Below are 21890 nucleotides of genomic sequence, written 5' to 3' on the forward strand. Positions count from 1 at the left end.
AACCTTGTTCGCAGCGATCAGAAAGCCTGCCAGAGCGTCTGTAGGCTCTGTAGAAGATGCCCCAGGGATGCTGAGGGAGGAGGGCAGAGGGAGGAGCACCGCATGACTTCACCGCAGTGCTGGCGGTGGGGAGCCTGCCGTGCCAAGGCCGCTGGGCCACGGGAGCAACGGTGCGGAGGGTTTCCACAGGGTGGCAGGAATTAAAATTGAGAAGTCAGCACAAAGAAGTCGCAGACCTCACCCATCAGATGAAGAGCTCCAGACCTCCAGGGCCAGAGACCATCTCCCTCGCCAAACTCCACCGGGACATTTCTGATCTGCTGACAGCAGACTGTGACCTGTTAATTGCCTGCCAAGGGAATGGAGGTGGCACAGATTGTGTCTGTTCTTGAAAGGCTCAGTCACTATCTAAGTATCTCCAGAGTTAGAGGTCTCATTTCTGCACCTAGCAAAGTGGTACAAATTGTAATAAACACGGAACTCATGGATAAATACAATAACTTGAGGAAGAATCATTATAGCTTTTTAGAGGAAAGTCGTGGCTCAGAAATCTGTTACAGTTGTTGGAAAGAGAGGCGGTGTACGTGGACAACAGTGATCCGATCAATATAATGTAATCCAAAAAAGCTTTTAAAAAGATCTATCATACAGTTTTCAAAGACACTGAGCTATAGCAGATCAATAGCTTGCAAAGCTGGGAATCAAAGGTAAGACTAATTGGTAAATTTTCACAATACAGAGAGTTTGCCTATTGGATGCTACAAGTATCAGTACGGGGGCTGGATTTTTCAGTATATTCATAAGTGACGGAGAAAAAACAGTAAATAGCACAGTGACAACATTTTCTGGTGGAGAAAATAGTTCAGAACAGTCATATCTAAAGGTGGCTGGAGAAAGCTGCAGAAGGATTTCAGGCTGCAGAGTGAGTGGGTGGTAAAACGGTGAAGGAAATTCAGTGTTGATAAGGATAAAGTGAAATACATCCCTAACTGCACACAGTGGTGGACGCTAAATTAGCTATTACCGATCAAGAGGCTGATCTGAGGGTAACTGTAGGCAATTCTCTGAAAACATCAGCTGAAGGTTCAGGAGCAATTAAAAAGTAAAAGGGCTTTAGAAATGATAAGGAAAGGAATGGGCTTTCAGCAGAAAACATCACTTGCCCCTGTATAAACCAGAGGGTGCTCACAGCTGTGCGCAGTTTTGGTGCCTGGCTCAGAAAAGATGTAGAAGAACTGGAAAAGGTCACAGAGATGAGGAAACAGAGTGATCAGAGGTGGGAATGGCATCCCTGCAAGAAAAGGCTAAACAGACGAGGACTGCCTGTGTTAGAAAAGGGATGAATGAGGTGCCAGTGCTAGGGATGCAGACACTGATGCAGGGGGAACAGAGAGCGGTTAGAGAATGGTTACTCAGCGCTTTTCACAACGCAAGAGCTAGGGGCACCCGGCACAGGAATGGCCAGCAAGTTCATCTCAGTCTAAATGGACTCAACAAGGAGTTAGATAAACTGATGGAGGACTGGAACTGTTAAAATTCGTGCTCCATGCACTCTGTGCGTCCAGAGAAAAGCTCACTCATGGGAACTCAGGACACAGGTACAAGCTCACCCTCAGCCTCCTGTTGCATGGACAGGAGTTGGTGAGCATAGGATGAGACCTTCCAAACCCTCAGGGTGAGAGGCATCTCCAGCTCGTCATAACCATCTGTGCTGACCATAGAGATCTGTTCCACAGGCCCATGCAAGAATCTGCACAGAAAGTCTTTGCACTCTCCTTTGGCTGCAGATGCATAAAAGATCTGCAAAAAAAAGCAAATTATATCTGTCTATCATTCCCTTTTTTCCTGTAAAAGATACACAACCTGCCCTCTGTCTCACCCAGGACATGAACAAATAACGGTGCTGTGGAGGCTGTGGTCCTGCAGAGCTTCTCCCACCCTTTGCTGCTGCACTGGAGAGAGGTGGACGCCTGGGACAAGCAGCGAGGTGCTCCTCCATCTCCTGCTTTGACTGCTGTAGTGCTGCCTCTCCCTGCCAGCAACCCGCTCCCCCCCTCTCCCCGCCCAATATAGCAGTAGCAGAAGATAGCCTAGGATCTGTATTCCTGAACCCCATCATCCCTGCCTGTGCAAGCTCTCCTCATGTCCTAGAAGATGATTCTGAGGCCCACATTTTCCCTCAGGAAGCAGATGAAAGTAAAAGCCTTAAGTAAAAGCCTGTAAGTAGGCTCCATCCCAGACACCAATGGATTAAAGCTAAAGGATTGGACTGCAGGATGCTGGCACATGGATGCAGTCCAACTAGCAGTGCCTGCAGTGGTTCTTGCTTTGCAGGGGTGGGTGAAGGAGATGGTGCCATGCTGGTGGTCTTGCCAGATTTCCCATGGGGTCACTGGCTCTACTTCATCAAGGCAGTTGAAGAATGGAGGAAGAGACTGAAATCTCTTGTCATGGGCTCACTGTACCCACTTCCCTCTGGAGCTGAGGCTCTTCAGCAGGAGCTGGCATGGCCATCCCTTAATTTCTGGGAACACCCAAGCCCTCCTCAGTGCTGCTGCGTGAGGCCACAGGTGGTGGCAGGAGGGAAATCCTGACGAAGGTGTTGCTGAGATGCAGCCCCACCTTGGAGGCCGAAGATCCCTAAGTGATGGCGAGTTCCAGTGTCATGATGGCACGATCGTCTGCAGCCTTGCTGCAAAAACGTTCGTTTGGGAAGGCTGGATCTCCAAATCGCTGCAGCAGAAGCCACGCACACCCCAAACAGCTCAGAACCAGATACAACATGCCTGTTGTTGCCCGTTTCTTAGGACTTTCTGTAATCAAAAAAATGTCAACAACTATCCCAGAAGCCATTATCGTCCCAGAGCTCAATTAGTAGAGGTTGGAGGAGGTGGAAGCAGGAGGTACTGGTGCAGTTTTGCCGCCTGGCCTGCAGCCTGTTGGCTCAGTGCTGCGTTACAGGGGTCAGGTGTAAGGCTTTAGTCTTATGCCACGCTCCAAAGTCACTGAAGGGTGCAGGTGCCAAGGCAAGCTCTCCTTTGGTGTGGCCAAGTGCCACGCACGTGAGAAGGTCACCTCACATGATCTTTGCGCATCACCAGAAAGGGCTCGGGCGCTGCTTGGGAAACGCATGTCTACAGGATCCAGATAAAGCACAGCATTCCTGCTGGAAACATAGAGCTCGTAATTACGAGCAGGGAAAGTGAAATATGGCCTTAATGAGAATGAGCAGGCAAAGGAGAACAGCTTTTTCAGAATCACCGGTGGCTTTTGCTCTTAAAATGTGAAGATGCGTGACGCCCCATGGGGATCCGGCCCTGTTTCTGTCTCTCTCTGCTGCTGGAAGCGCTCTCTCTTCTGCAAGCGAGGCCAGTTGGGGAGGACTGCCACTTGTCACAGCTGTGACAGTCCCAATGGCGGCGGTGCTGCCATAGCATGCCCACAGCGTGTCACTTCTCCGCTTCCTCTGCCTGTAAATGGGGCCAGCCTTTGCTTGCCCTGGGCCTGCGGGTGCCCATGGAGCTGGATTTATCCATCTGGGCAGGATTTGACCAGGTTGCTGTGAAATGAAGGAGAGAGACAACCCACAAAAGGCAAATTTAGGAACTGGAAACACAGCCCTCTTCCCCAGCAGGCAGAGGGGCACAACGAAAGCTGAGCAGCCGCTTCAGCCGTGGCAGGAGGCTGGGTGTTCCCGCAAGCCCGCGATGAGGAGACCCGGGGATCGAGTCCCTGTCTGCAAGAGCACTATGGCAGACGGCGGCGGACGCACGGCACGAAGCGTCTGCACAAGCCCATGCTGTGCCTCTCTCTGCTCGGCCGGGTGCCAAGAGCCGGGCTTCACGCAGACATCACCTGATGTGGCCTTGGGAGGAACCGGGGCCAAGGGCGCGCTCGCAGGGAGAGGAGGTGCCAAGCGCGGGGCAGAAGTGGGTCAGATCACAAGGTAACAGCTCAGGGACAGTGGCAAAAGCTTTTGGGGGAAGGTAGAATATCAGTTTCTTCTCAAAAAGAGATGGTGGCATCCCAAATAACTAAATCCTTTGGAAAAGGTTGGGAAACCCAGGTTCAGAGAGAGCTGATGTGATTCCCTCTGCCCGGAAAGAAATTTTCTGCTGTATATCCACGCAATGAGATTCTTGGTGCTTTCTTCCTCAGATGGCCTCGCTCACACTCCTGTGTGTACAGCCTGTGCTGAGGGGCTCTCAGCACTCCTTGCAGCAGCAGGACAGAGCAACGAACATGGAAGAGAAATTGCAGCCCGCAGCTGGACTCCATAGGCAATATTTCTGGGCTCTCCTTGCCTGCAACGCTTCCTTCACGCTGGAAGCTGCCCGGCAAACCCTGCGGGTACGCAGGGAGGGCATCAGCAGAGGGTCACTTGAATCACACGTCTCCGAATCTATCTTAAGGCAAGAGAGTTAGCCAAGAAAACATTTCTAAATGTAACAAGAAATTCCCAAGTTTGACAGCTGAGAACATTTTATTTAAGTTATTGTCTCCTACACGGAGTACGGTCCTCGTTCTGAGCTGGCAGCTGCCTCCTCTTGCCTGTCATGCACCTCGTGACTCACCGCAAAGGGGGCCTGAACAGGAGGTGGTAGGAGGCAGGGAGAGAAATACCGCTGTAAAAGGCAGACACGCAGACCCAGTAAAACCATGGTGTAAAAAAAAAATCCCACACAAGCATAACACGATAATAAAGGATTTGTTTTCACCAGTTTTTATTTGCTAGCCTATCTTTCTCCATTTATGAGGAAGGCAGCTCTCATCTCACTGAGCCAAAGACAGCTCTCAAATTCACATGCCGTTGTAGGCATTTTTAGCACATTAATACCACAGTGACTGGAAGGTAAAATGGTTGGCATCTGCTGATGTGCGTCTTCCCTCAAAGAAGGGAAGGTATCAATCCTTTCAAGAAAAATGTAAGGCCATGATTTGTGTGGGAAACGTTGTTTTGCATCGGTGGGTTGATGGTCAGTGATGGAATCGGTGTGTCCATAGGTTTGACCCTGGCAGAGATGATAGATCCTGCTTGAAGGCTTCTGCATTTTCTGAGCTGTAATGTCGAGTCCTGACATAAATCAAGGCAAATATTCATCTGTTCACTTACCTGCTGATACCTCGTGCCAGAGCTCTTCTGAGCCCTTCCCGTGCTCCCTCACTTTGCTCAGATCTGAGTCCCTGCTTCACAAATGAGACCTCTCAGGCACAGTCTTCAAATCCCTAAAGACATAAAATGCCTCACATATATCACCTTTCCTGGGACGTGTTAGTTATACATGAACTAAGCCTGCAGCCTTTCCTTGTTAAGCCTGCAGCTCTTGGAAAGCCCAGGCAGTGTTTTGGGCGTGCTGTTACAAAGTCCAGGCACAGGAACGAGGGGGCATGCAGATCTTTTTGAGGGCAGGACGCTTCTCCTCCTCACCTTGGGCTTGGGGGCTTCCAGGTCACGTCCTCCTGCTAGGGGAACATTAGGGCACCAACGGCCCCGTCCTGCTTCCCCTCTCTTCACCACCACAGGTGGTGACTGTGGAAGTCACGCTGCCGTAAGCAACGGAGCGCAGCAGTGCCCGCCTGCAAACCACCGCACCGGCTGTAGGGATGCCAGTTGCATGGACAACAAAACCTAAAACTCACTGTTGCTGAGAAAAGTGGAAACATTTTGAGACTTCCTATTGTCCTGGTTTCAGCTGGGATAGTGTTGATTTTTCTTCCTAGTAGCTGGCGTAGTGCTGTCTTTTGGATTTAGGATGAGAATAATGTTTATAACACACGGATGTTTGAGTTGTTGCTCAGTAGTGCGTACACCAGTCAAGGACGTTTCAGCTTCCCCTGCTCTGCCTGTGCACAAGAAGCTGGGGGGGCACAGCCAGGCCAGCTGAGCCAGACTGGCCACAGGGCTATTCCATAACGTATGGCATCATGCCCAGTATAGAAACTGGGGGGAGTTGGCCGGGGGCAGTGCCTGCTGCTTGGGGACGTGCTGGGCATCAGTTGGCGGGTGGTGAGCAATTGCATAGTGTATTACTTGCTTTGTATATTATTACTGTATTTATTATTATTATTGTTGCTGTTGTTGTTGTCATTATTACTACAACTACTACTACTATTCTATTTCATTTTCCTTCAATTATTAAACTCTTCTTATCTCAACCCACAAGCTTTCTGACTTTCACCCTTCCCATTCTCTCCCCCATCCCACTAAGGTGGGGGGAGCGAGCGAGCGGCTGGCAGGTGCTTAGCTGCTGGCTGGGGTTAAACCACGACAGCCTGCACAAACCTGCTGTGTGCAAAGGCAGAAGTCTGCCTGCAGTATTTCAACTTTTATTTATGCATTGCTTTTGCTCTGCAGTCCCCAATGTCTGTCCTACAGGAAAGCTGCTTCAGTGGTGGAAACCTTTGAACACATTAACCTGTGTGAGCACTTCAAAGATTTGAAATAGACTTTTACAACTGAGACAGTTTTTTTTAATACAGATTTATTTGAATAGTTAACAACTATTAAGCCTGAAATGTAGAAGATACAGAGTGGGAATTTGACTGTGCACATTACTATCTTGAGCAAGGTCTTCAGCAAGTGAAAATTAGGTAGTTTGCCTGAAGTTAAGGGTGTAAATTAACTTACATAGCCATATAGATCCACTGGTGTTTGGCTGTTTCTCATTTTATCCGAAGCACACTACAGATCTGGAAACTCCAGATTTTGCAAGAGACTCTTCTGATTATTAACATAATTAAAATGACCTGACTCTGAATAAAAGGATAAAGGCACAGTTGAGGAGTAGAGGGAATCTACAGGAGGGAGAAGAAGTGGAAGACGCCTTATTTCCTTCAGTAGCTAGGATATGACCAACCTCAGCAAAGACTCCCTAGGACACTAGGTTTGGCCATGACATGTCCTGCCGTTTTCCATCTCTTTGCAGAGCCAAAATTAGCCTCAGGTTGGACAGAGAGGAAATGAAAACGCAACTAACAGTAGGAAGCTGGTTTGATGAGGATGGCAGAGCCTTTGCAGTTGCCGCTGCACAGGCTGCCCCACGTTATGGCCCCCTTGACGTTCAGCCGTACAGAGTAACAGGCCGAGTACCACCACCCGCCCCCGTAGCTGGAGGCACAGTTCCCGCTGTAAGTGTCCTGATCCTGATCTTTGGCGGAGAACTTCATGTTGTCGTGCACAGTGGAAGCACTGTTTGTGGTCATGGCATCCCCTGCCAACCCTGAGTACGTTCCCAGCCTCAGCCGGTAGCCATGGGACTCATCTTCCACGCTGAAGAGGTTGTAGTCTGCAAACGTGGCATTGTTTGCAGCGTCCCAGATGACAAACCTGACCTGGTAGACCTTCTGCTTGGAGATCTGATGGATGTACTCGGTGCCCAGCCAGTACTCAGTGTGCACATTCCCAAAGCCATACTTGTAGGTGCTCCAGGACTCGGCCCAGGTGATCTCCGTGCTCTCCTTGTTCCTCTGGATGACCGTCCAGCCCCCGTCCGTCTCATTCACTTCACAGTACACCACGATGGGGTGCAGTCCCTTGGGCTGGATGACGTAGATGCCGTTGGGGCTGCCAGCGGGGACCTCGCTGCAGTCCTTGGGCCAACCTGGGGCAGGAGAGAACATGGAGGACCAACAGGCACAGCAACACCCCAGTCTACTTGTCTGGCCCTGTGAGAAGGATTTCTAGAAAATGAGCATATATGGGATTTTGCCGGGGTAGTAAAAGGTCTACCGCTATGTTTTTTACTGTAAGTGTATAAGCAGAAAACCTGTGTAAGGGAAATAGAGTGATTAAGAGAATATGCATATATTTTGAAGGTATGAGCACAGAATTTTCTTCTCCTTCTGGCTCAGCCTTTCCCAATGTTCAGATGTTTCTCCTCCCTTATAACAATACACAGGTGCAAGCTTGGCTTGGTGAGGGCTCTTATTACATAGTTATGCAGAAGCTTAAATGAGCAAGTGAGCTGTTCCTGCAGCCCTGGCCTCCACTGCAGCCCTGGGGTCGGGAAGGAGAAAACCTCGTTCCCTTGGCATTGGACCCAGTGGCCAACTGTGAAACTCCAGCAGTCATTGCTTGGGAGGCACATCCTCTGCTTGCCCTGTGCAGAACTTCACAGCAGAGGAGAGGACTTGTAGCACATAAGTAATGGTTGCAAAGTCCTTTGGGATCTTGTAAGGCACGGTTCAGGGTGAAGCTATGACTAGTAACGAGTGCTGTCTGAGTGGCCTTGGCATGCGCTGTGGAGGAGCACATCGATTCTTGCTCCCAGGGGCTGAGCTGGGTTCTCCCCAGGCTCATTGCCCACTCACCGCTGTTGGACCCTTGTTGCCCACACCTCTCCCTGTTCCCTGTGAGGTGGCGGGGGCACTTACTGCTGCGGTCTGTCCGCTGAGGGTCACTGGCTCTGCTCCGCCGCGTGTTCGTTCGATCTTCACGTGCTTTGGGAAAAACAGAAAGAGTGAGATGAGCGGCCCTGTGCCACAGCATGGCGGTAACTCCAGCCTCCGCAGGCTGTTATTTCCAGCACTGAGTTTTTTGTAGGGCACTTCTACAATGCCACTGGGCTCATTTTTCTTCCTGTATGGTAGTTTTTGGTTGTAAACTCTTTAAAGGGGTAAGATACTAGGAAGGGTAACACTGCAGTCATTGAGCAGCTGCCTATTTGGTCCACTCAGCATTATGGCTTTACAGACTTGCATGGAGTGGACGGCATATCCGAGTAGTAGTGCTGAGGACAAGGAGATACTGCTGGAGAAGAAGGATCGAGACGAAAACAGACTGCATGTGGTTTCAGACCAAGTTTAAACTGCTGAGTGAGGTTGCTGTAAACCTGCATTGCTTTTCAGTGGTGGCTGAAGGGATTAATTTTTTAATTCCATTCATAAAGAGCTTCAGAAACCTTCAGAGAGAAAAGGAGCTCAAAGCATATAAGATAGCAATGCTCTTTTTAAAGAGAAATCACAGCACCCATCTTTGTAAGATAGCATTCCCTGAGAGCCTCCAATGGTGTGACCTCTATCAGTGGTCTGACGAGTTTTTCGTATCATTTAGCCATGTGCAAGCTTCAGAAAGCATTTTGGTTGGTCACTTATACAAAATCTCTCTCAAGTTTGAGGGCTACAGATGGACTATAGCTAGCAAGAGAAAAGGTCTTCCTTCAAAAATCTACAGCTCTCTAGAAAAAGCCGCCACATATGGTCTTGTCAATAACAAAGAAGGTTGAATGACCAAATCTTATGATGTTTGGTTAATATCTGAAGTTGGAGGAAGATTTGATCAAGTTCCTTTTATTTCTGAGCATGCCTGCCCTTCCCCAAGATTATTTGCCACATCTCCCTCTCTGTGCAGAGAGGGGAGGGCTTCCGACATTTGGATGAACAGAGTTAGGGATGTAAGAGAGGAAACACATACCAGGATGGGGCCCATCTGAATGGAGATTAATGATTTCATCCAAATTTGCTTTCAATCTCTCCAGGTTTTCAATTTTCACAGCAAGAAGAGGGGCTAGCAGGGCCAGCACGGAGGCGAAGAACAGAAGATTGGCATGATGAGCAGCTGGGGAAAGAAGACACAGAGTGAATCTGGCAATGCAAACCCTCTGAAAGAGAACTGGCTAACTAAATTCAGCAGAAGTTAAAAACAAACTTACAGAGTGGACAAAGCCACAATATTAATTACGCTTTTGCTTTATCGAGCAGCAGAAGTATAAAGAACAATTTCGAAAAATAAGCATTCTGCAAAGGCATACGTTCCCAGAGAGAAACAATTTCTTTGACTACAACCTACAGGTCTAAATTTGCAGCTTCCAAGAGCAGTGTCATCCTCGTTGGCTGTCGTCTGGGCTAAAGCAATGGGCTCTGGGCCCCAGAATCAAGATGCTAAACCAGGATCAGCGTGCATGTCTTGCAAACATCTCCTAGCAATGCAGGAGGGCACGCTGATGTGTAGGCACTGCTGTTACCTGAAGATAGTCAGGAGCTACTACAGCACTGATAACACGCAGGGACCTGAGAGCTCGGAAAGAGAGGAGCTGTTGTGGCCACAACGCTGATGGTACCCTGAGAGTCAGGGGCTTCAGTTGATTGTCCCAGAACCGCCCCCTCCCGCCAGGGCATCGTGCAGAGACTGGAAGCTGCCCGCTGCAGGAAAGCGCCAGGAGGAGAGCACCCTGCGGGGAGCCAGCAGCACTGACCAGCACCAGGTCCCTGCTACGCACAGCGAATGGGGCCTCTGCAGAGACAGGCCGAGGGTCGGTGCACCCCAGCTGACATCTGGGCCAGGGCATTCTACGCTTTAAAGGATGCTTTCTGCCAGCATCTGAAAACCTGAGCAATTTGACTCCTTTGGACCATACCAGATGAGGACATTCCCCAACAGTTTCTTCATGGCCAGCTCCATAGATTTATGTCTACAGCTTGCCCACCCAGCTTCAGTACCCTGAAGGACTTATGAGGATGATGGGTGATTAATGCATTAATTAGCTTCCATGCCAATTTGGGCTCTGGCACAAATATAGTTAAATAAATGTTGCCTTTACAACACCACCCAGAGCAGGACAGTTTTGCCCGTGGTCAGGAACGGAGGAGAGAAAGTGAGGAGCAGGAGGGTCACAGAGACCTGGGGGTGCAGCAGGAATAGGGTCGTCCCACCGTCCCGAGGCCAGAAACGGTCAGTGGGCAAAGCAGAGCTGCAGTGCAGGCAGAAGCCCAGCGGCAGGCAGAGGAGGCAGGGATGCCCAGCCACACGCAGCGGTGCTGTCCCCTCCCATCCCGTCCCACACTCACCCATGCCGTCTCTGCGAGGACGCTGCAGAGCGGGAAGCAGTGGGTTTGGCCGGCGGCAGGGTGGCCAACCCTGCCGTTATATAGGGCTCAGCAGGTGAGGTGGGGCCAAACTACAATGCTCACCCTCCAGTTGTCATCAGGGCTGGAAATTTACGGTTTGTTTGTTTGCCCTCCACCTGTGAGCAGCTCTGCTCACGCACCAGCTGTCAGGCTTCTGTGATAAGAGGTCCCAAACGAACCTCAGCAAACAGCACCTGATGTTCACACAAAATTCCACCAAACTGACAAATGATAAGGATTTTTCTTGAGTTTGTTATTACTTACGGGATTTGATGCCAAACCCTGTGGTGATGCCGGTGACCTGGGCCGTGCTGGAGATCTCTGTTAGACGCCCTTTAGGGTCTGCCTACCTTAGCATGGTGCATCACCTGAGAGGGAGCCATGCTCTGTGACACTGCATCCTGGTTCCCATCTACGCCAGGGCAGCAAAGGAGCCTTGTCCCCAGCCCTGAGCCCACCACGGCGATTCAACTGCCTGGCGTGGTGCCAGCCCTCCGGCAGTGAACCCGTCCCATGGGGCAGCCATGCATGCGGAGGTGCTGCTGCCCCGGTGCCGGTGCAGGCAGGTCACGCAGCCCTCCCAGGAGGTCCGGCGCTGGCACCTCAGGAAGCCGAGGGGTCTGCTGGAGGGTTTAGCTCTGACTTCACAGCTCTGGGTAGGCTGAGGAGCAGAGCTCATCACAGAGCCGGTTGCAGACGCAGTTAACGAGGTGGCTGTGGGTTAAGTGGAATAAACTCTTAAGGGATGCCGAGTGGTCCAGTCTGAAGCCAGCCTTGCAAACGGCACAGGAGTGGGAGGGGAGTGCTAAGGCAGTGGCATAGCCTGGTGGTGCTGGCTTATAGGTCAGTGACACCGATCTAGGATCGCGGTGAGGTATTTGTTGATGGTTTGATACCAGCAGCTGCTGAGCCACCAGAGTGTGTCCATGCACCGGCCCTGGGATGCTCTGCGGCACCGTCGGGGACCCTCATGGGCTCTGCTGCTGCAAGGCTGGTGCTGGCTACTTGGCCCCATGTTGCCTTCATCCCCAGGTCCCTCTTCCCCAGGTGGCATTGCCACCTCTGCTGTCCTCCAGGAGACCGGCAGGTGGTGGTGGAGGTCCCAGCACCAGCACGCCCTGCCACCGTGCCAGCACCTTGCGGTGCCCTGCCTGGCCCCTGCCCTGGGTTACTCCAAGACCAAATGACTCTCCTTTCAGTATGGCAAGGAGGATGTTTTTCACCAAGGGACACATCTTCCCTGCCCTACACCAGCCCCTCGTAAAGTTACCAGCTCCAAAATTACACACGTATTCACAGAAAAGAAGATTCTTGCCACCTCCACTTTGCAGTAGTATTTGTCATGCTGTTGGACAGCAATGAATAACTTAGACCTGACCCAAGACTGTCCTCAGCAGTTTCCTTTTAATGAAGCACTTTTCTTTTTACAAGAGCTTCCCAAAGTCCCTTGATAACCTGTGGCTGTAGCATTTGTCTTTGATACATTTCTGGCAGCCAAATTTCAAAAAGATGAAAAGGGTCTTCCCAGCCCTTTCAGCCAGCCCCGCCATGCCATGCAGCAGCAGCCGCAGGGCTGGCTCCCCACACTCGCCAGGGCACCAAGTGTTGGCACCAAGCTGTGGCCAACATCCCAGTCTGTCACTGCCTGTGACCCTAGGGAGCGCTGGGGTGGCCCTGCCTGCTGTTACCCTTCGGTGCCTCCTGCCACCCTCACTCGAGAGCTGAAAAAGAGGTCCCTGAAGCAGGGACCGCATCGTGAGCTCTCCTTGTGCTGGTCACCCGTGGAGGAGCGGTGGTGGGGCACGAGCAGCCTCGCAGCAGTGAGCCCAGCTGAGGCATGCAGAGGTGGCAAGTGGAGCAGAATTACGGAGCCAGGGAGAGGAGGCAGAGGAGGGGACTGAGCCTCCTGTGCAGATGGGGACAGGCGTCTGCCCCCTCGCTCCTCCCCTGCCCTCGATCCCCCGCTGGGACCTGCTGCCAACGGTGCTGCCATCACCTTCTAGAAGACAGAGCAAACTGCAGCCCAAGACCCACTGCTAGCGACAGGCAGGAGTGCAGAGCGGCCCAACAGGACTGACACAACGTGGGTCCAGCAGAGGCAGCGGCAGGCGAAGGGTGAGGACCTGCTGATGCCTCCCAAGGCACTGTATGAAAAGAGGGACTGAAAGAAGAGGGAAACAAGGAGGACACTCCGACCCAGTCCTGAGGGTTTGCCAAAGTACCCTGCAGTAGCGCGTGAAACAAGCTAAACCTCCCCTGACAGATGTGGTCCCAACAGCTGTAGCCACTGCTCGATGAGCTGGCCCCGAGCACATTTAAGACGCTCTCCCAGACAGCACCCAGGCTGCCGGGGCGATGCCCACCCACATGTGGTGGGGAAGAGCAGGAGGTCAGCAGAGCCTTCCCGAGCCTGTTTCTTCCCACCAAGAGGTATGGGCCAAGGAAGGGTAGGGGAAGGGGCACTGCATAGACACCTCAGAGCTGCCCCCAGCATCCAGGGGACAGGGATGGCCCCTGGGAAAGGCAGCTGCCTTCAGCCCTCAGCCTCTACTTATCGAGCGCAAAAAGACCCCAGCGTTTGCAGCCCAGCTCTGGGTCTGACTTCTTGGCAGCTCTCTGTAGGGAAAGAGCCCGAGACAGACCTCCAGCTATCACAGAAGTGTCGTGACATGCTGGGAGCTGGTAACTGTTGACAAACCATTGCCCAGAGGTTTTACCCTCTTTGATCTCTCCTTCTGTTTGCCTTTCCCCTCTCCTTTAGCTCCTTTATTGCCCTGCAGCAGTTGGTAGATCCCCAGAAAGATTTAACTCCTGGGCAGGTCCAGTTTATTGCAGTTGATAAATGCCCCACAGCTGGGAGGTTTGGAGTACTGTATTTTTTTCTCAGAAAAAAAAAAACTTAGGGCCTCTTCGTATAATCTTGAGCAAAGAGAAGCCACCAGATGGGCACACAATGATTAACTTTGTCCATGCAAACAGGGGAGCTGAGATCCTCGCACAGAGGTGTGTAGAGGGAGAGACCCGGGTATAAAGGGACAGAGGCCAGCATGGAGCTGAGAGTAGCGGGACTGACTGCTCAGGCTCCCGGCGTCCGCTCAGCAGCACCGCGGCCATGGGTGAGTTCTCCTCTTCCTCGTGGCTCCTTTTCTGCAGGGCTCGCAGCTCGGGGGGATGCAAGCAGACAACCAAGCTAAGTGAGAGCAGTGGGGGACCACAGGAGCGGGAGCTGATGAGAGCGTCCTGCGTCTGTCCCACTCCTCCCCTTTCCACCCACTCGTTTCTTTCCAGTTCTCTGCTGCTGCCGCCACTGGGTTGTTTCCTGCATCCCCGTGAACTGCATGCTCTGCAGCTGGAGCACCAGGTTTTATACACCAAACTCAGCTGCAGTGCTTTGAACTATTTGCTCTGAATGCCCTTAACACCGATTTACTTCTTTCCCTTTTGCATCTAGACCTGTAGAAGAACAAACAAACCACATTTAAGAGAAACATGAGAAAATATGACTGCAGGTTGCTGTCTGGTGCAGAGACGGGGCTGACCGGGGGGTGGCAAAGCCATTTCTCACCTTGCTTCAGCCCTGCAGGGACAGAGCCTGCACCGAAGCTGCAGCTCCCACCCCCCCGGGAGCCCCCAGCTCCTGCCTGTGCCCCGTGGCTCTGCCTTCCCTGGTCCGAGCTCCCCAGGGGCCGGGGGCTGCCCAGGGACCCTGACAGCAATGGGCACTTTCCTCCCCAGGGCTCCAGGCTGGGACACGTCGGCTCTACGGGGACCTTGTCCTCCTGCCCACGGCGATGGCGATGCTTGTCCTCTGCGTGAGCCCAGCACGTGCTGCCATCTCCCAGCGCGGTGAGTACAGGTGCCGGGGGATGGTCAAGGAGCTGCCAGGTTTGGGTGCAGCTGCTCTGCCCATCGCTGAGCGCGGCCAGGCTCCAGGGTGCTGGGTGCAAGTGTCCCCATACCAGCAGCCACAGAGACAGCAGGTCTCCACATTCAGACCTAAGCTGCAACGTAGGGTAATCCTTGCCTCTCATCACCAGCAGATAAGAGGCATTCCCAACATGTTCCACTGGTTGCAAAGCACCCAGTGAGATCCATAATCAGTACGGCTGCCCCACAGTAACCTGCCAGCACATTCTCCAGCACAGGTTCCTCATGTCTTGCTTGATCTGATGCCGCAGGGTTCCCCATAGACTGCAGCCACCTCAGCAGCAGCAGCCCCAGCGGGGTGTACGTCATCCAGCCGGCAGGGTCACCCCCACGGGTGGTGTGGTGCGACATGGACACCGAAGGCAAAGGCTGGACTGTTGTCCAGAGAAACACTTACACCACCGAAATCACATGGAAGGAGTCCTGGACCACCTACAAGTACGGCTTCGGGAACGTGCAGGGTGATCACTGGATGGGCACTGAGTACCTGCACCTGCTGACGCAGCAGGGCACCTACAAGGTCCGCTTCATCGTGCAGAATAAAGCCAATGTCACCCATTACGCCGAGTATGACATCTTCAGCGTGGAGAGTGAGGCTAGCGGGTACCCGCTGAGGCTGGGCCGGTTCCTGGGCAGCGGGGAGGACTATCTGACCAGCTATCACTCCAAATACGGCGGCATACACGACAACATGAAGTTCAGCACAACCGACAAGGACCAGGATCAGTACAGCGGGAACTGCGCCAGCAGCTATGGGGGCTGGTGGTATGACAAGTGCCAGAACGTCCTGCTGAATGGCAAGGGGTACATCTACTGGCCAGAAGCCTGCTCAAGTGGCGACTGCACATCCTCCCTTATCCTGGTCAAACCCACAGACGTGTGCTGACCATGCTGCAGCGCCCAGCCTCCCGGGAGTTTGCGGGAGTGCCACCGTCCCCAGCTCAGTGCCCCATTCCAGTGCCTGCCAGCAGCCCCGTGCCAGCCCCGGTGCATGTCCTGCGCTGCCTGCATCTCCCGCACCGTCACCAGCTGAAACACAGCGGCTCTGGGGCTCAGGAGCAATTGCCCGGAGCCCGGGCATGCAGGCAGCTTTGCCCAGTGCCACGGTGCTGGCTGGCACTGGGACGCAGGCACTGGTTTGGGGTGGGTGCGCTCACTCCTGTCCTGGGGAAAGGGAGAGAGTGCAAGTTCCCTTCCCTGTGCAATCGGTGTATCCCTGCTTTGCTCAGGCCCTGCTCCCTCCCCAGGCCCCATACACCCCACAGCTCTGCTACCCATGGTGGGAGAAATCAGTTGCAATAAACCCTGGAGCCAGACTTTGCTGCCTTGTGTCTACCTGCTGCTGTGACACTGCACACACACAGGAGAAGTTGAGGTCCCGGGGTGGTGGGGGATGCTGGGGGGCACCGTGTTCGGGGGGGGGGGGCGGTCCCGTTTGCTGCATCCCCTGTCTGAGACTCACCCTCTCCTTTCTTCACTCCATGCAATGGCTGGGCAAGCTGGAGCCCCCCAGCAAGGGCTGGGGGGTCAGGGTGCCCCTGAAGGGCATCAAGTCGCCAGGAGGGGGGTTCATGCCATGGGAGATCCATCCCTGGGGCAGTCCCCGGGGTCCTTCGGCAGCCCAGGGCTGGGTGCTGGGGGGTGATGCGTTGAGGCCCCAGGAGGGTGGGGAGCCCCAAGGCGAGCAGGGGTCTTGGGCAGCCCCACAGCCCTCAGCCTGGGCTCCCTGCAGCAGGGGGGCAGGGGCTGCAGGGCTCCTGGGGGCGGCAGGGCATTGCATCATGGCCAGTGCTTTCCCACCCTGGAGCGGGTGATGTTGGGTGGCCAGGACCTGCCAGAGCATGGAGCGTGGCCAGAGAAGGGCAACAAAGCCGGTGAAGGGTCTAGAGAACAAGTCATACAAGGAGCAGCTGGGGGAGCTGGGGGTGCTCAGCCTGGAGAAGAGGAGGCTGAGGGGAGCCCTCATCGCTCTCTGCAACGGCCTGAAAGGAGGCTGGAGCCGGGGGGGGGGGTCGGTCTCTTCTCCCCAGTAACAAGCGATGGGATGAGAGGGAACGGCCTCAAGCTGCGCCAGGGGAGGTTTAAATTGGATATTAGGAAAAATTTCTTCACCAAAAGGGTTGTCAAGCATTGGACCAGGCTGCCCAGGGAAGCGGTGGAGTCCCCATCCCTGGGGGTGTTTAAAAGCTGGGGAGATGTGGTGCTAAGGGACATGGTTTGGTGGTGGACTTGGCAATGCTGGGTTAACGGTTGGAGCTGATGATCTTAAGGGTCTTTTCCAACCTAAATGATTCTATGATTCTGTGACCAGCACCTGTGTTTTGGCCGGAGGCCAAGGGACACATGGGGCTCGGGGATGGCACCTCCTCCCCAGTCAGCCGGACCCACGTTCGCACAACCCACCTCGCGGCGACAGTGCAAGCGTGACGCGGTGGGACACATGGGACCACCAGGCACTAGTGGGAGCACCAGGCGATGCCCCGTGCAGGCGCCCAGGCGGTGGCCGGAGCGGTGCCCAGCAGGCACCCAACGGCCCCGCTCCCCTTGGGGCTGGCAGTGCCGTGCCAAGCACTCGGAGCTACCTGTCCTTCCCCGAAGCTTCTCCAGCATCACAAACTTTCAATTTCTTTATTTAAATGTATCTATCTGTGTTTTATTAAAATTAATTCCCTATTTGGTATTTTCCCTGCAATCCCATGGATTTTTTTCATAAGAAACCTGGCACTGCCCTAGCACAGCTGCTCGCTCCGTATCAGCCTGTCCATGCTGGAACGACATGGAGGAGGTATTTGCAGGTTGTGGGTGTTGTTTTAGACACAGGATTTTACTGGAGGTTTTAACAACCACCGAACTGAGAGCCAGTGGGGGTGAAAACACCTCTCCATGTGTAGGTGTCAAGGCCACATCTTCAGCCAGTGGGGTTAATTCAGAGGTACTAGGAAATAAGGAATCTTTATCCTTCCCCCAACTAATGAGGGAGTGACAGAAACCCTGAAGAGAAAGGGATTGATTATTTATACAGCTAATAAGGACATTTTCCTCTGATGCTCATCCAGGCATTATGTTTCTAAAGCACATTTTATTCTCCAGAGCAGGTATGTTTCAGAAGTACAGGGTTTGCAATGTGTTAGTCTGATTATAATGCAATTAAAATAAAAACAGCTCAAAAGGGATGAACCCAGCAAGGGAAGCAGAGGAACTCTGCAGAAGAGGTGCAAGGAAAATCTTTTGGCAGGCCGGGGTGTGCCCCGCTGCCAGCCGCTCCACTCCCCCCAGCAGGGCACTGGTCTGGCCATGTGCCCAGTGCAGGCGGGCAGGGATGAAGCCCTAGCAGTGGGTAATGGGTTTGATGAGGATGGCAGAGCCTTTGCAGTTGCCGCTGCACAGGCTGCCCCACGTTATGGCCCCCTTGACGTTCAGCCGTACAGAGTAACAGGCCGAGTACCACCACCCGCCCCCGTAGCTGGAGGCACAGTTCCCGCTGTTAGTGTCCTGATCCTGATCTTTGGTGGAGAACTTCATGTTGTCGTGCATGGTGGAAGGACTGTTTGAGGCCATGGCGTCCCCTGCCAACCCCGAGTACGCTCCCAGCCTCAGCCGGTAGCCCTGGGACTCATCTTCCACAATGAAGAGGTTGTAGTCTGCAAACGTGGCATTGTTTGCCGCATCCCAGATGACAAACCTGACCTGGTAAACCTTCTGCTTGGAGATCTGATGGATGTACTCGGTGCCCAGCCAGTACTCGGTGTGCACATTCCCAAAGCCGTACTTGTAGGTGCTCCAGGACTCGGTCCAAGTGATCTCCGTGCTCTGCCGGTTCCTCTGGATGACCGTCCAGCCCCCGTCCATCTCATTCATTTCACAGTACACCACGATGGGGTGCAGTCCCTTGGGATGGATGACGTAGACGCCGCTGGGGCTGCCAGCGGGGATCTCACTGCAGTCCTTGGGCAGACCTGGGGCAGGAGAGAGGGTGATTTAATAAGACCCTGTGCAACAAGGCAGAGGCACGTTCCGTAGTCCTCCTGTGCCTGGTTCTGCAAGACCAAGGCGTTAATGAGACCTGGATTGCCTGAGGAGCACAGATCATGCGAACACCATCCTCACCTGCGCACACAACGCCTGCGTCCTCGCTGTGCTTGCAGTTCTGGTCTCCCCAAGGCCGCAGCGAGCAGTCAGTGAGGCGCTGCTCCTCCCCATTGCAGTTAACGTCGTCCAGCCAGATAGTCCCAGATCCACTCCCAAAATAAGCGTTACTTGGGGCTGATACTGCGTCTCCGCAGTCGAGCTGCCTACACACCACAGAGGCATCTCTCATGTCCCAGCCGTCATCACACACCGTTCCCCACTCATTGCGGTACCAAACCTCCACCCGTCCGGAGCACAGGCTGGAGCCGTTCACCAGCCGGAGCTGACCTGGAACATGGAAAACAACAGTAGGGAGATTTGGAAATGGGAGCAGGGACGTCGCCAAAGAAAGGTGGCACCCAAATCAGGAGGTACTTTCTAGCACAAGAAGTGGAGTCCAGGCAGTAAGATGCAGGGTCTTTACACCTCTGATCTTGCTCCCAGCTGGGGAAGGTGCCTAGGAGCCTTTGTCTTCTGAATTCTCCCTTTCCAACTATTTTTGGTGTGTTGTGGCCCTGGAGACTGGGCACAGGTTTGCCATGTGTTCCCTCAGCCAAGTGGGCATCAGCCATCCTCTCCCACCACTGCAGGAACTGTGTTTCATCCTCTTGGGACTGTGAGTACGCCGGGAGCAAGGCTGGGGGTGAGACAGGGGATGTTGCAATCCGGTGAAGTACCCTCAGACAAGGGTGTTTCACAGGAGAAGACCACTTTTCTAGTTCTTAGTCACGGAAGAAGCGAAATAGCTAGGGATGCTGGTGGCGGGAGAACCCTTCCTTTCTTCTGCATCTTTCCTAGTGACTGTCCCTACCGTCCTCCCGTGGGGCAGGGGGGGTGTGTTCAAAGCCTTGGCTTTGGGAGGAGATCAGAGCAAACCCTCTGGGCTTCTCCACGCCTCCACATAGAGCAGAAAGGTCTGTGACTGCAAGGTCCCACCAGACGTTTGAGGAAGGGCAGGTGACTCATGCTGGGGCATTTAACTAACTCTCTTGAGGGGATGCTGGGGCTCTGCTGGCAGCGCGGGGGGAGCACTGGGTTGGAAGATGCCCTCCCTGACAGCCCACTCGGGGGTGCTCCTAGCCGTGTCCTGCTGGCAGAAGTGGAGACCTTCCATGTACCTACCATTCACTAACGTGTTCATAGCAGACGCACTGTTTTTCCAGACAGGCTGATTGAAGAGGGACGGGCTTTGGATGCTCCCGGTGAGCTGTGGACCAGGCAGGGCCAAGACACAGGCAAGGAGCAGGAGGGGAGCGCACTGGGCAGCTGGGGGAGGAAGGGACAAGATGAGAGTCGAACAGAGCATCCCACTGCTGGCGTAAAACACGCAGCGGGGAACCAGCTGCAGCGAGGTGAAACAGCTGCAAGTCACCCCAAACCTGCAGGGACGGCACGGGGTTGTCTTTCAGACACAAATCTCGTAGCCGGACTCTTTGCTGTGCCCAGGCTTCCTGGCAGAGCCCGAGGTGACCAGGAAATTTGGGGAGCAAAATCAAGCAATCACAAGAGATTCCTTTGCAGATCCGAAGAAACTTGACCAAAGCGTTTATCTTTAAGCACAAATTTAACGGAAACCTTGCGGAATATTTTCTGCCCCTCCAGCTCGCTAAACAGCTAGATGGTATTTCTACACTCTGGAAACTCCAAATTAAAAAATTAAGTTATAATCAAATTAATATAACAATGTTCAACTTAATTATAATAAGAGTTATCCCAAGATTAAAATCTGAACATTCATTTAAAGATGGCACCACAGCTGCACCTCTGGGGGTTACAGCAGTGTGGGATTGCGAAACATCTGGAAAGGGACGATTTTTCCAACAGTGCCTCTATTTTGGACACCCCACAATGATGGGCCCTTGGTAGCAATTGGAAATCTACGCTTTTCACAGACCGGTAAATTCAGTCTTACATTATTAACACATTTACACTTAGATTTATGACTCTGCTGGGCTAGAAATAAAGCGCGGTGACTGTCTGCTGGACGTGAACGTACCCCTTCCTCTGACCCTGTCCCTGTTCTGCCAGGACGGAGGGGTACTCCTGGGAGATGAGCGGCGGCGATGTTTTTCTTTGTTCAACGTCTCCTCTGCCCCCGCTGACCCATTTGCATGGGGAAAGGCCACTCTGACCTTCCCTCCCTTGGTTTTGCCCTCCTGCTCCTGAGCACAGCCCTGGGGAGACCCCGTTTGCCCTCGCTTTGCCTGCACCCTGAGCCTCACCGAAGCTCCTCCCGATGCGCTCGCAGCGATGTGAGGTGCGGAGAGCCCCTGTCCCTCCGGCCGGTGACGGGGTCTGCAGGACGGCCAGCGGCTCTGCACCCCTCGAGTATGACCCAGCGCTGCTCTGACCCTGGTCTGCTCCCTGCTCTCTGGGACAGGGACTTGCACATCCCTCTCAAACCTTCTCCCTTGCCCTGGGAGAAGCAGCAAGGACCTTGAGTCTGCCCTATGCCGTGTCCTCCATCCCTGGGAGCAAAGGGACGGCTCTGCCGGGGGGAGGCTCTCAACACCCGCCCTCCGCCAGCACTGCTTCTGGGGGGCCACGGGCCAGGGAACCCACCCTGCCCTGCTTCCCACGCTCACACTCACCCATGCCGACTCCACAGGGACACTTGGAAGCCCAGAAAGTTACTGTACATATGCTTTGAGTCACAAGATTTATAGCCGTGCTGTACCAGGGGAGGAGTGCAGCTGACACTGCTGCTGCTGGGCCAGTCCTGTTCTCGTTTTGGGGCGTGTTAATGAGCTTCCAGCAATAGGGCTGTAACCTGAAGGGGTGCTTCCCCGCGGCAGGGATGTTCATCTGCTCTGATAAGAGCCCTTATCAGGACCTGAGCAAATACAGCCCAGGAGTGGCAAAGGCATCCCGGCACTTCCCATGTGTCAAGCAGGACTTTTCCTGGATGTGCCACCAACGGGTGTTTGGAGACATTTGCTGAGCTCCCTCCTGTCACCTCTGCAGGGCACGACCCTGGAGATTCAGCCCTG

General features: G+C 53.6%; 3 protein-coding genes across 3 annotated transcripts; 1 reads left to right on the top strand and 2 right to left on the bottom strand.

The window, feature by feature from the left end:
- Window positions 1-6972: 6972 nt before the first annotated feature.
- On the bottom strand, window positions 6973-10789 carry LOC309598014 (fibrinogen-like protein 1-like protein; the record flags this gene model as incomplete). Its single annotated transcript, XM_082328102.1, has 4 exons — window positions 6973-7601; window positions 8311-8439; window positions 9413-9556; window positions 10786-10789. 4 exons carry the CDS (start codon window positions 10787-10789, stop codon window positions 6973-6975), a joined length of 906 nt encoding a protein of 301 aa, XP_082184228.1.
- Window positions 10790-13957: 3168 nt separating this feature from the next.
- Window positions 13958-15658, top strand: LOC309598015 (fibrinogen-like protein 1-like protein; the record flags this gene model as incomplete). The annotated part of the gene is made up of 3 exons (XM_082328103.1): window positions 13958-13961; window positions 14581-14691; window positions 15024-15658. The coding sequence occupies 3 exons, from the start codon at window positions 13958-13960 to the stop codon at window positions 15656-15658; spliced, it is 750 nt and encodes a 249-aa protein (XP_082184229.1).
- A 2441-nt stretch (window positions 15659-18099) lies between these two features.
- Window positions 18100-21495, bottom strand: LOC309598016 (fibrinogen-like protein 1-like protein; the record flags this gene model as incomplete). Its single annotated transcript, XM_082328104.1, has 3 exons — window positions 18100-18728; window positions 18880-19188; window positions 21492-21495. 3 exons carry the CDS (start codon window positions 21493-21495, stop codon window positions 18100-18102), a joined length of 942 nt encoding a protein of 313 aa, XP_082184230.1.
- Window positions 21496-21890: the final 395 nt, after the last annotated feature.

The sequence above is a fragment of the Platalea leucorodia genome, assembly GCF_965183815.1.
Source record: "Platalea leucorodia genome assembly, chromosome: 16".
Taxonomy (NCBI): domain Eukaryota; kingdom Metazoa; phylum Chordata; class Aves; order Pelecaniformes; family Threskiornithidae; genus Platalea; species Platalea leucorodia.